General features: G+C 65.8%; 1 protein-coding gene across 5 annotated transcripts in view; it reads right to left on the bottom strand.

Annotated features, from left to right (window-relative positions):
* The window catches only part of CTBP1 (C-terminal binding protein 1), a 24,912-nt gene extending 12,310 nt beyond the window's left edge, over window positions 1–12,602 (bottom strand). For 4 of the 5 annotated variants that reach the window (XM_060148937.1, XM_060148938.1, XM_060148939.1 and 1 more), the window contains exons 1-2: window positions 12,457–12,602; window positions 3,567–3,721 (exon numbers count right to left, since the gene is read on the bottom strand). In XM_060148937.1, coding sequence (XP_060004920.1) covers window positions 3,567–3,721; window positions 12,457–12,496 — 195 coding nt within the window. In that variant the 5' untranslated portion in view covers window positions 12,497–12,602. Of the gene's footprint in view, window positions 1–3,566; window positions 3,722–5,122; window positions 5,316–12,456 lie in introns of all 5 variants that reach the window. The other variant, XM_060148940.1, reaches the window with a different exon arrangement.
* Window positions 12,603–12,834: the final 232 nt, after the last annotated feature.

Raw genomic sequence — 12,834 nt, 5'->3', positions numbered from 1 at the left:
TCACTCCCACCCTGGCCCGGCCCCTCAACGGGACCCCAGGTCTTCCTTTTCCACGGCCCCCCCCACCTCACGGGCACCTGACATCTGAAGAGCTTCGGAGAGAGCGGCGGAGGGGAGAAACGCCTCTGCCGGCCCCGCGCGTGGGCGGGCGAGCGAGCCTGGCTAAAACCCTCCTCTCAGGGGCTTTGACGCGCCCAGCTGGGGCCGCTCCAGTTCTTGTCCCCCACCCCTGGCGCTGGTGAAATCTGGATCCTGAATGGCAGGGCCTCTCGGGCCCCCGACACTCATGCTGGGTTCGTGGCAGGAGCACGGGAGCCTCTGTTCAGCTTTGGTAGTTTTCCTCATGTTGTGGCGAAAACGTCAGCCTCTCCTTAACGCTCAAATAACGTCGGACGGACGTCCAACCAGCTGTGAGGAGGTAGAAACCCCTGATCAGACGTGACGCGTAAGACAGGCTGATACTTCCCTTCTAGGCCAAAGCCTGCAGCCAGGTGGTCCACGGACCCCGTGTCAGCTCCAGAGCCACCAGGGTCCTGGGCTCCTGTCTTGCTGCCCCGCCATTCCCAGGCTCCCCTGGCTCCACATGGATTCCTTTTGTGGTCTGGGTGGCTGCCCGGGCTCCAGCCATCACATCTGGTTTCCAGCCAGCAGAAAGAGGGAAGGTGGCTCTGCACACAAAGGCTGCTGTCCTCTCCCTGGCTGCACTTAGTCATCTGGCCACCCCTGGCAGCAAAGAGGGGGAAGGAAGTGCTTGCCCAGGATGGGGAACAGGAAGCTCCCGAGAGCGGCTGCACTGGCCAGCTGGGCCCGGCACCCCCGCGGAGTCTGCGAATCTCTCCTCGCTCCTCATCGCTTCCGTCTTTCCTCTGGGCTTCCTCTGACTGTGTCTTCTGAGCTTCCTATTAAGGTTTAAACCTTCCGCTCCCATTTTAGTTTCCAGGAGCTCCCTCTAGTTCTCCTGTGGTTCCTTTCTCGCTGCGTCCTGCTTGGTGTGTACAATCGGGTGTTACCTCAGGCCTAAGGACGCCAATTACACAGTCCTAACGTCTCTTCTGTCAGGAGCATAAAATTCTGTCCCCAGGACACTTTTTCTGCCTGTTCTTCTCTGGCAGGCAAGGCCTTTTTGTGGCTTCCCGTGGGTGTCAGGAGGCGTAGGGCTCGGGGGGACGCCGCCTGCCCGTTGGGTGGGGCTCTGAGGGCCCTATGCCTCTCCCCAGGGGTCTGTCAACATTCATTCATTCATTCATTTATTTATTTCTGGCTGTGTTGGGTCTTTGTTTCTGTGCGAGGGCTTTCTCCAGTTGCGGCGAGCGGGGGCCACTCTTCATCGCGGTGTGTGGGCCTCTCACTGTCGCGGCCTCTCTTGTTGTGGAGCACGGGCTCCAGACGCGCAGGCTCAGTAGTTATGGCTCACGGGCCCAGTTGCTCCGCGGCACGTGGGATCCTCCCGGACCAGGGCTCGAACCTGGGTCCCCTGCATTGGCAGGCAGACTCTCAACCACTGCGCCACCAGGGAAGCCCTGGGTTTTATATTAACTTGTTGAAATAGTTTTGGTAAGTTACAGTTCTGGAAAAAAACACGTTTTGTCTTAGTTTTCAAATTTATTGGCAAAACTTGTTTTAGTACTGCTTACAGTTTTTAAACTTTCTCCCGGTGTATCTCTTTCTCATTCCACTACTGTTTTTTTAAAAAGTATCTTTTTAGTTTGAAGCGGTGTAAGATTCACAAGATGCTGCCAACGAGAGGGATCCCGGGTCCCCTGGCCTGGCCCGTGGTGGGCAGCGAGCCTGCGCCCGGGAGGTAATCTGTGCACCCAGGTGCCCTTGGCCGTCTTGTCCTTGCTTGTGTGCTGTTCTGTGGAACTTCACCGTGGGTCTGTTCAAACAGCCGCCTCACGACAGGACACAGAAAGCAGGACTGCCGTCGCCACAGAGAAACACCCCCGTGTTAGCGGCACCTGAACCCGGCACCTCGTTCCCCTTTGCCAGCCCCGTCACGGTGGCTGGCCAGAGTGACGACGCCCGTGACCCTGAAGAGCTGGCTGCTCTGGCCCGGCCGACGCCGGTGCCCGTGCCTCACCCTCCCGTCTCTGCCCAGTGGGGCTCCTCGGTACCCGTGCCCTGGCGGAAGGCCACCTGGTTCCTCTGGTTCCGGCCCCGAGGAACGAAGCTGCTGGGGGGCTCGCGGGAGGTGTCTGAGTGGACGTGCGCTCCGCTTCTCGGGGGGAAATGGCGGCACTGGGATGGCCAGGCAGGTGGCCCGCACCTGCTCAGCTTTGCGCAGCCGCCGGCCCAAGTTCCCGGAGGGGCGGCCCGGGCGTGCACGCCGCCGCGCTTCTCACCCGCTTACTGCTGCCTCCCCTCGGCTCTGGCTCAAATTCTGCGCGCGGCCCATCCCCTCCCCTCGGTCCCTGAGACTCCTGCCGGAGGCTGGCTCCCCACCGGGCCCCCTCACCCCAAGCCTCCGTCCTGCCGCTGACCCAGGTGGCTGTCGAGTCTGCCCAGTGAGCTCTCACTTCCAGCTTCGCTGTTTCTGCTCCTAGATCTTCTAAAAACTCCCCAGAAGCCTCTGCCGTCGTCACGTCTTCTGCTCTCGGCTCCTTTGAAGTGCTCAGGCTTGGTCTTCACGCTGTGATGGTAGCAGCAGACACCCCACCGGCCCCGTGGGTCCCTCTAGTCCTTTGTCTCTGCTGGTTTTTGCTCAGTTCTTTCTTCTCCTACTATCTTGTTATCTTCGACTGTGCGACGAACATTGTGCTAGGAGGTGATCTGCAGAGACAACTGGGGGCCCAGGCCTACGGGCTCTTCCCGTAAAGAGTGCCGTTCCCCCTTGTCTCTGCCAGCCACCTGAGCGGAGGACACAGGGGCGCCTATGATCCAAGTTCAAGGCTTGATGTGGACGTTGCGGGGCCGGTGGGGGGACATGTGAGGGTGCATCTGGCTCCAGCTCGTCCTTTCTCCAAGGGTCCAGCCCAGAGCCAGGGTCCAGCGGGGCTCCAACCTCACCAGCCCATGAGGCTGCCAGAGCCGCCCTGGCCTCTCAGCCGCCTCTTCCGGCACAGCTGACGCCCCGGCCCGGCGGGCACGACCTGTCCACCCCTGCGGCATCGGGGCCTCTCCTGACCCTGTCGGCTCTCCGAAGCACCTTGGTTTTATAAACCTTGGTCCAGCTTCCTCACTGACTCAGGGGAAAGGTGCTTCTGAAGTACCCGGTTGGCTGTGACTACAAACAGAAACCAGGTTAACGTACTTCCTGTCCCAGGGAACCTGAGAGCTGCAAACCGCGTGGCACAGGCTCAGGGCGTCCCGGCGACTGCCGCGGCCTGAGTCGTCAGGTGATGGTGGTGCAGCATGCCCGCCCCCAGCACCGTCCACTGCAGCCACGTCCCCAGATGCCACTTTCTGGGAAAGAACTGGTTATGATGGAGACATCCCACCCCCACCTCCCGACAGGCCAGGTGGTGAGGGCAGCGCCACACCTGCCCACTCCGGCAGGAACCCTGGGACACCTGCCTCAGCGCTGGCGAGGCCACGGCTCCCCACCTCCCCACCCCCGCCCGTGGTACCTTCTCGTGGATCTCCTGTGTGGACTGTGCGTCACAGAAGGCCACTGTGGCCACGTCCTTCAGGATGGGCATCTCCACCGTGCAGTCCCGGCCGTCCAGCAGTGCCACCAGGGGCCGGGGGTGCAGGGGCCCGTTCATGATCGGAGGTCGGACGCCTGCAACGACAGGGCCGGACGCTCAGCTTCCCGCGGCAGCACAGCCCCCGCTGAAACCTCAGCCCACCCCAAGGACTTCCAATTCTACGTGTCCAGCCACCAGGATCTTTGTCAAAAATAAGTTAAAAACCAGGAAGGAAAACACACTGATGTTTGCCACAGCTCAGTGCCACCTGAGTGGACACCGACGGTGGTGACTGCCCCCCTCCACGGATCAGGGCCTCAGGGATGCAGAGCCCCTGGCAGCCCTGCGCTCCAGCTGGCGTCCAGACACGCAGGTTGGAACGACGGGCTCGGGGACGCACCCGACGTTTCTCTTCCACTCGACGCTGTGGTGTTGCCACCCAAAAACCCGGCAGAGACCCACCCAGCACCAGCATCGCCTCTGCTTGTAGGTTTGAGGAGCAAGAAACAGTGTAAGGGTAGAACAGGGTTAGGACGCCGGAAGAAGGCCAGAACCCCTCACCTCCCCAAAATGAGACAGCGAAGAATGATTAAAAACGCACTCCCTCCACACGAGGCCCAGGTGGAGATGGGAGGGCTTCACAGGTGACAAGCGAGACAGTGGGGGCCGCACCAGCCCGCCCCCTCACCACGGCCCCGCAAGGCTCGCCCTGGGACGTGGCAGCCGGCGCGTGCGGTGCAGGACGAGAACCAGGTGCGGGTTCCGTGACGGCCCGCCAGCGCCCACCACCCCCGAGAGCGCACGGCCGTCAGGACCAGCGGCAAAGGCGCCAAGACCGCCGGGAGGGCTCCTGGCGTGGGGTCCAAAGGCCAGGACCTCCCCGGTCACCTCCCCCTGCGTCACGAGCAGAGCGTCCAGGCCCCCTCTGTCTGTGGTGCGACGGCGGGAGTCCTGTGCAGACGGTGCCCTGGTCTCTCCAGCTCCACTGGGAGAACAGCGACGTCTCACTTAAAAATGTTACTCATTTTAGCATGTGACAAGCACCCGCTCCCAGCCTCACTCAGCTGGAACTTTGCCCAACATCGATCCACGCGAGCGCAAGAAACCGAGCCCTCCGGGTCTGCGAAGGTGTCTTAGCTGAAAGGTGCCTGCAGAGCCTTGTCTGAAGCGCCCAGCGGTCACAGAGGACGGGAAGCCCCAAAGGAGGGCACTGCGACCGAGAGGGCTGCCAACCGCAGCGTGTCCACGGGAACGCCCCGAGAAACCCCGCGCCGACCTGCAGCCTGGCCGGGCGCCCCTCCCTCGACACCCTCGACAGAAGCAAACCCCACGGCAAACGTGAGGCCCGACCGAGGCCTCGCTGGCCCGGGCGACTCGCCCCCTCGGGACGCCCCTGTCCTAACCCCAGCACACGCAGGGGGCCCCGGAGCAGCGCCTCCTCCACGGCCGCGGGGACACCGGCCTCGGCGGCCTCACTCTCCCGAGCCCGGACCAACCTGACATCTCTTAATATGGGCTCGGCTTCCACGACCATGAATTCGACTGTTCAAAGCGTCTATCTTCAGAAGCCCCCTGCAGAACCGCGTCCTGTCACTGGATCCTCATCCCACGTCTTTAATTGTCTCGAACCAAAGCTCCTAGGCTCCCGTCCACGGCGACCACTGAAGCCCACGCCGGGTCAAAGTCTGACTAAAAATTAAACACAAGAGACACGTTAAACACCACTGAGGGTCAACTAGACTCACGAACCTCAGGTCCATGGAGGAGGGGCTTCCCTGCACCTTGACCCCAAGCCCGTGGCTGCCGGGCTGGGACCTACCTGGAACCAGGCCCGGCCCTGCGTGGGAGTGACCGGCGGGGCCACGGCTCGGACGCAGAGGCAAGAGGCTCACCCCGAAGGTCGCCGCCACGTACCCGGGAGCCCGCCCGGATGCCACCATGTGCACTAGCTGGGAGGCCTGGGGACAGGACGGCCCAGAAAGCGGGTCTGTGGCCAGTTCCGCAAGCTCCTATCTCACGGGGCCCATCGCTTCCTGGGTCCGTGACAGGGCACAGGCCGCTGGGGGAAAGGGCCCCGGGACACAGACCCTGACCTGGACGCTTCCTGTACCGCACCCCCGAGCCCCCCAGGCGGTGTCCCGGGACCGGGGCCGGATTCAGGTGCAGTCCTCCCCAGAGAGCTGCCCAGCCCTTCCCGGCAGGCAGGACAACCTGGTCGTGACCCACACCTCGGGCGCACCTGAGCCCTCCCTGACCCGGCTCAGCTGCGGGGACTGGCCAGCCGCTCCTGAAAAGCTCCAGCCGGCCAGCCAGACACAGCCCACGACCCCAGGACACGGGTGGCAGGGCCAGGGGGCAGCCTGCAGCCACGGGCCAGCGGCGGCCCTCAGTGCCTGCCACCCAGTGGGTGTCTAGCACCCGAACTGACCTCACCACCGGCTCCCAGGCGGCCTCGGCCCCTCTCAGCCCCGTGCGGCCACGTGCGCCAAGGCCCCCCGCGCTCCCACAGGCGGGGGTCATGACGCCCCGGCCCAGGTCCCCGTCCCGCCGCACCCGCTCTGCCTCCCGGGCCACGCAGCGTGGACAGCAGCCCCGCCGCGAAGGGACTCGGGCCCGAGGGGTCGCGCTACCAGAGCTCCCGCAACTCACGCCGGGCCCCCCCATGCAACCACGCTCCTCTCCGGAATCACCAAACACGAGGGATCGGAACGCTCCCACCTGCAAACAGCAGGGGCTCCTTTGATCTAACTTCTCCGGTAGAAACCGTACTCAGCGAGCCGTAAGGCAGCAGGTGTCACCCCACACCCCAGACACGGCCCAGGACAGGACGACACCCCCAGCACCTCAGGGACCCTCAGTGCCAGTCCTCAGGCCCTCCGCACCTTCCTACCCTGATTCTCACAGGAGGGGATCGGGAACGGCGGGGGTGGGGTGCCGGGCCGGGCGGCAAGGACGCTGCCTCGCTTGCGGTCTCGCTGGCTCTGGGGCCCCAGCCTCGCCCCCGCTGACCGACCACACCGCCGCCGGGGTGGATGTCGCCGACTGCGAGTGGGCACCCCCGCTGCAGAGGCAGGAGAGCGAGCTCCAGGACCTCAAACACCTGCAGCCCAGGCCCCACTGATCCCATCGTCTCTTCCAAAGTCGGCCCCAAACTCATTCTAAACTGCAGGGGCAGCACAGCAAAGCACCGCGGCAGTCAGCTCCGCACAGCCGAGTCAGGCCGACCTAGGCGCCTTGCCCTCCTACCCGAGGGTCCCCGGGAACCACACGGGAGACAGTGTGTGCAGGTGATGGAAACCCCAGAGAAGTCACCGCCGGCCGTCTGGTCACGAGGACTTCTTCAGTCCCCTCCCTAAACCCTGGAGGAACCAGGGCCAGCCGCACTGGGAAGCAGGACAGTGCCCAGCCGGGCCTTCCCTGGCTCACTCGCGCTCCCACCAGCCAGCAGCGTCCCTACACGCCCGCTACATGCCAACGGCCAAGACGGTTCCCTGTCCCCCGAGGGCCCGGGGCTCACAGGCCTCAAGTGCGGCCCAGCACTGCGTCTTCCCAGCCCTGGTGGAACAACCTGGACCCATGGGCTCTCCCATGTCCACCGCCCACCAATCCTTCTGTGAAAATGGTCTCAAAAGGAAGCTTTGCTTTGGCACTGCTGAGCAGCTAGAAGGAGTCAGATGCATCCCTGCTACCCCATGGGGATGGTGGGTGCCTGCCCGGAGCAGCTGGCGGGCCTCAGAGGCCAGCCTGCACAGACGGAGGGCCCTGGGCAGGTCTCAGGCCCAACGTGCAGACAGGAGGCGACCTCTGGTGGGCACTGCAGACAGACAGGGTGAGTCTGGCTCTCCCCTCCCCGGCCCCAGTGCCCTGTGGGCAGGACGGCAGCGCCCAGCAGTGGCTGAGACACAGGGATTCAACCGTCCAATTGTGCTTGAAATAACAGCAAGACCATAGTCGCAAGAAGCTTCTGGGCTAGTGCTGGGGACGCTCATGGGTGAAAACGCTAAGCTGCACCTCGTTCCTACAAATAAGCCAAACAGAAGCCCCGTAAGTGACTTCACTGCTCAAGACACCGACGGGAGAGCCCCTGGACGCACAGGGCAGCAGGGGGTGCGCCGGAGGGTGGACGAAGTCAGGCCAGGGGAGGGGAGGGTCACGGTTAAGCCCAGAGCAGGCCAGCAGGTAGCCCCAGGGACCTCAGGGCCACCAAGCCACCTCCTACAGCCACCGCTGCACAGGAACCTACAGGAGGCCTTCTGCCCTCCGGGGGAACAGCCCCACGTTTAAGGAGGGAGTGAAGGATGGCTAGAGAGAGCAAGGCCCGTGGCCAACAGGCGTGGACCCTGGGGGTGGCACGCAGGCCACGTCCCACGCATCCGGTGGGAGCAGTGCCGCCAGCCTGGCCCCCCCGCCCTGTGCTGACTGGACGAGTCTCAGGGGCTCCTGCCCTCTACTCACCCGCCTGTCTCTCGGGAGCCACAAGGGTCTGCACCCCTCCCCCACCAGGTGAGCCAGGGGCTCGGTTCGTGGCCAGGGGCGTGGCAGGGACGGGGTTCTGGCCAGAAGCCCCCCGGCCAGATTCCAGACACACCTGCCCCTCCCCCTTACTAGAAACTGGACCCCATCTGGGAGGGTGGGACGCAGGGCCGGCTCCTTGCAAAGAAACTCTGGGGACCAGATACGACAGGAACAGCCCCAGCCCCTTGGTGACCTCAGTGACCGTGAGGGGCCACCCTGGGGAGCGGGTGGCTGGCAGCCAGGACACCTGTCAGGACAGAGACTCTGTCCCCTCAGCGATGGGACAGCCGAGGAGCAGACGGGTCATCTCCCGAGGGCGTGAGGCTGGCCCCAGGTTCCCGGGTGTCCAAACGCCCTCCCTGGTCAGCCCCAGACCCGGGGCTCTGGGCGCAGGAGGGCCCGTCCTGTCCTCACTTGGACCCTCTCCAGCACCCCCCGCTCTCCCCGCACCTGCTCACCAACCACGCAGAGGTGCTGTCAGGGTGACACCTGCTGCCGGGAGCACCTGCCGGGGGCCACGGCCCCGCACTTCCAACACGTGACACTCCCGGGCCTCACCTCCTCCCACCACCCCCAGCTTCCCTGGTCCCCTCCCGCCCGCCCAGTTTCTGCTCAAGGATGGACGTGGGTGCCGGCTGACCACTGGGGCCATACGGCCAGAACCCGAGCTCTGCCAGGACAGGCTTCCGGGGGCACCCAGCGAGCACGTGGGAAGGGAGGGATTTCTGACGACCAGCCTGACGCACAGACGGCTCTATCCCACGTCAGAGGCGCCAGGTGCCCGCCACGGGGAGAGGCAGTGCATGCCCGTAACCCAGCGGCTCAGTAAAGGGGCGAGGGGAACGCAGGGGCCAGCGCGGCTGCGGAGAGAGGAAGCCCGTGCCCAGAGCTGGCAGCGCCGCGGCCCTGGGCCGTGCCGGCTCCCGGGCAAACGCCGGGAGCGGGCGGTGGCCAGACCTGCGGGGCCGAAGAGGACGTCCGTGCCAGCCGCCACCCAGCTCGGGCCGACAGGAGGGCGCTTGCTGAAGGCCTGGCAGGCGGCTGCCCTAACACCCCACCCAGACCCCAGGACTGGTCGACGCTTCCCTTGAGCCTCACCACGCAGCAGCAAGAGGGGACAGGAAAGGACGAAAGGGGACTTGGGCTGCGACTTGCATTCCACGCCAAGGGAGGACGCCAACGACGGGGAGCCGCATGGGGGGACGTGGACACTCGGGCACCGTCTTCGCGCTCCCCCCTGCCCAGCTCTACACGCTGGCCGCGCGGCCCTCCCCCCCCACGCACCTAAGACGCGTCCTCGGCCACGGCTCCCCAGTGTGGGGCTACCCTCGGAGGGCCCAGGGGCTGCAGCTGGCATGTTCTGGGGTCACCCGAGTCGCTGAGCCCCCCAGACCCATCACGGCGCAACCCTGGCACCAGGGCCTGCAGGAAGCCCAGGCTTCCCGAGAACCCGGCCCTCGGCCACACCACGCCCTGAGCACCGGGTCAGGGTCCCGGGCCAGCTCCCGCCTCCTTCCGCAGCACCGATGAGCATCTTAAGCTCAGCGCACCCAGAACTCACCCCCAGAACGGCCTCTGCTCCTCTCCAGCCCCAGTAACTGCCCCGCCCAACCCAGGCCCCAAACGCGGCAGCCACGGACAGGGTCTCTGGCCCCACGGCCCGTCCAACGGCCAGGCCGGTCTCCCTGGGGCCCACGGCGAGGGTGTGCTCTCCTTACTCCACCAGGCCTCTGGCCCGCACGCCGCAGAGCCCCAGTCACCGCAGCCGGGGCCTGTCACGCGCACCGCTCAGCAGCAGGAAAGGCAAACTCCTCGGCACCGCTGGCGGCCGCTGCCCCTGCCACCTCCCCACCCTCCTGTGTGAAGCCAGCCCCTCTGCCAGCACCGGTCCTCCAGCTTGACCAGCAGGCATGCCCTCTGGAAAGCCACCTCCCGAGACAGGAACCCGAGGACCCAAGGGCGGCCCCGCGCCTGCCCCCGCGTCACTCTGCCTGAAGAGCCAGCAGCAGCCCGCCGTCTCCAGCTCGCCCCGCTGCCCACAGCCCAGCCGTCTGGCCGGGGTCCGCCGTGTGCCCTGGGCAGAGTCTGGCTGGGGTGGGCGCTGAGCCCCTGCAGCCAAGGCCGAGGCGCTCCCGCAGGCAACGCGTGGCCACATAAAACCTCCAGCAGGATCTCCGGCCAGAGTCAGCCTCAACTTCTCAACTCCTCGGAAACCAAAAGATGCCCCACACACGTGCTAGATAAAAATCGTGACAAGAGGCGAGGATGCGTCACCAAGACTGCCCCACGCGCGTTCACCTCTTTTACCATCTTCATTTACGCCCACGTGTATGCGTGTTCTGCTACCTTCGTGATGCTCAGAATCCCGGAAGCGAGAACGTCATCCACGTCGAAAGAACGCAGGTTGGGGTGGATTCATCATGATGCCACCGTAACTTAGGGAATGTCACCTTCCTACCTTCCAGAGTGAGGTTTCACAGCTGCTGTGTGGAGACCCTGTCCCTCAGCCCCGCCCCCGGCCCTGTCCCTCCATCCCCAACACCTGGCACACGCTCACTCATGTGATCCCACCTCTTCACACGCTCCATCCCCACTTTACAGACATGACACAGAGAAGTCACATAAGGGGCCCATGACCATGCGTTGGTCAGGGGCTCAGCTGGGATTCCCCCAGGGACAATTCTGTGCTCTTGGCTGCTGTGGCCACTCCCCCAGAAGCTGAAAGATGCTGCCCCATTCAGGAGTAGACAGGCTACACTGACCCACAGGGCATCCCAGACGTCCACACTGCTGGGAACTGGCTTTCTCCTGAGTATTTGCCTGTGTATACTTTTATAGAAATAAAGTTGTTTCTCTTGAAAAGTGGGGGGTCCTGGACAGGTGGAGGACGCCCCCATGGGATACGACCGGCAGTCCCGGCTCTGGACCCCCTTTGTGCAAGCCAACTGTCCAGCCACCCAGAGAAGTGGGAGCTGGGTGAGGGGCTTACCCTCGCGACTACTCAACTCAGAGCACCCGCAAGAAAGCCATCCCACTTCCCGAGAGCAACCTGTCCTAACCAACCACGAAGAAGAGCATCACGAGAAAGGGGCTGCCCCGGCCAGGTTCCCGGCTTAAGAGGCTGCCAGCTAAAGGCCGTCCTCCCGGCAAGCCCAGGGCCGCTGCACCCTTCCGGGACAAGCAGGCACCAGCCAGAGGAAGCTCCGTCCATAACCGCGGCTCAGGTGCCGCGGCAGCTCCTCCCTCCACAGGCCTCGCAGCCTGGGGCCCCGACCTGCAGGCCCCAGCGGCAGGGTGGTGGCGCTGGAAGCTGAGGGTGGGGGCCCTCCCCTGCCGACAGGATGCACCCCTACCATGAGGAGGCCCCAGCCCGGTGGCTGGAAGCCCGGAGAAGCTGGGGCTGTGCAAGGGTGGAAAGACAGGTGGGCATGACACGGACGTGGCCTGACGGGGGCGTAGGGCAGCGGCCGGCAAACCAACACCACCCGTGGCGCCCCCCGCCCGGCCTGCGCCCCCCAGCCCGCGCCCCCCAGCCCCAGGCTCAGGGCCCCCAGAGCTACCCAGGGCACGGAGAACGCCTGTTCCTGACACCTTTCAAAACAGGAAGGGCACAAGGTGTCTGGGGACAAACGGAAGCGGGTCACACCTGTCCCGTTACTCAGGTGGAAACGGACTCATAAAGAAAAGGGCGCCCTGCCGCCACCTCTGCCGGGTGAGCGGGAACGGCGCGCCTCCCAGCTGACGCATCACTTCTGTCATTTCAAAACGAGTAAAGATCTCAAAACGGTCATTTCATTTCAAAAACGTCACTTCAAAAACAAGTAAAGATCGCCTGCGGGAAGACCCGGCGCCGCGGCCCCGCAGAGAGGCCGGTTCGGGTCCGAGGCTGCGGCCCCGCACGTCCCCCGGCTGCGGTCCGAGGTCCGGCCCCGAAGGACGCGGGGTCACCGGCGCGCCCGTCCTCCCTGCGGGGCCCCGTCAGCGGGGACCCAGCCAGCCCGGCCCGCAGGACGGACGGGCCGGCGGGACTTGCGCACCGAGTGCGAGGTCCCGGCTGCGGGGGTCCCGAGGCCCCCGCGCCCCTTTGTGCCACCTGCGCGGGCGGGGCGACGGCGCACGCGCACGCAGCAGCACGCGCACGCGCACGGCGCTCCCTCGGTCCCGCCCCCCGGCCCCGCCCCCGGGCGCCGGCGCGCGGACGCCGGCGCGCACGCGCACTCGCACACAAAAGCCGGGGCCCGCGCCCGCCCCGCCCGCCCCCGCGGCCCCGCCCCGCCCCGCCCCCGCGGCCGGAAATGCGCGCGCGCGGCCTTACCGAGCGGCAGGCCCTTGTTGAGCAAGTGCGAGCTGCCCATTGAAAGGCGCGGGCGGCCGCGGGCCCCGACGAGTCCGGAGCGCTCCGCCGCGAGCCCGGCGCGTGGGGCGGCCTGGGCGCCGTCCGCTGCTCCGCCCGCTCGCCTGCGCCCGGGCGCCGCCGTGCCGAGCCGCCGCGCCGCGCCAGCAGCCGCTCCACCGGGCGGGGACAGGGCGCGCGCGCGGGCGGGGCTTCCGGCGCGGCGGTCTCCTGTTTCCAGGCGCGGGCGCCGCGCAGGACCACGCGGGCGGCTGCAAGCCGCGCCCGCCCGCCCCGCCCGGCCGCCAGGCTCCCCCGCCCCCGCTGGCCGCGCCTTCCCGGCAACCGCACAGGCACCTA

The sequence above is a fragment of the Lagenorhynchus albirostris genome, chromosome 4, assembly GCF_949774975.1.
Source record: "Lagenorhynchus albirostris chromosome 4, mLagAlb1.1, whole genome shotgun sequence".
In the NCBI taxonomy this organism is placed as follows: Eukaryota; Metazoa; Chordata; class Mammalia; order Artiodactyla; family Delphinidae; genus Lagenorhynchus; species Lagenorhynchus albirostris.
Note: the sequence above shows the minus strand (reverse complement) of the source record. Positions and strands in the feature narration are given on the sequence as shown.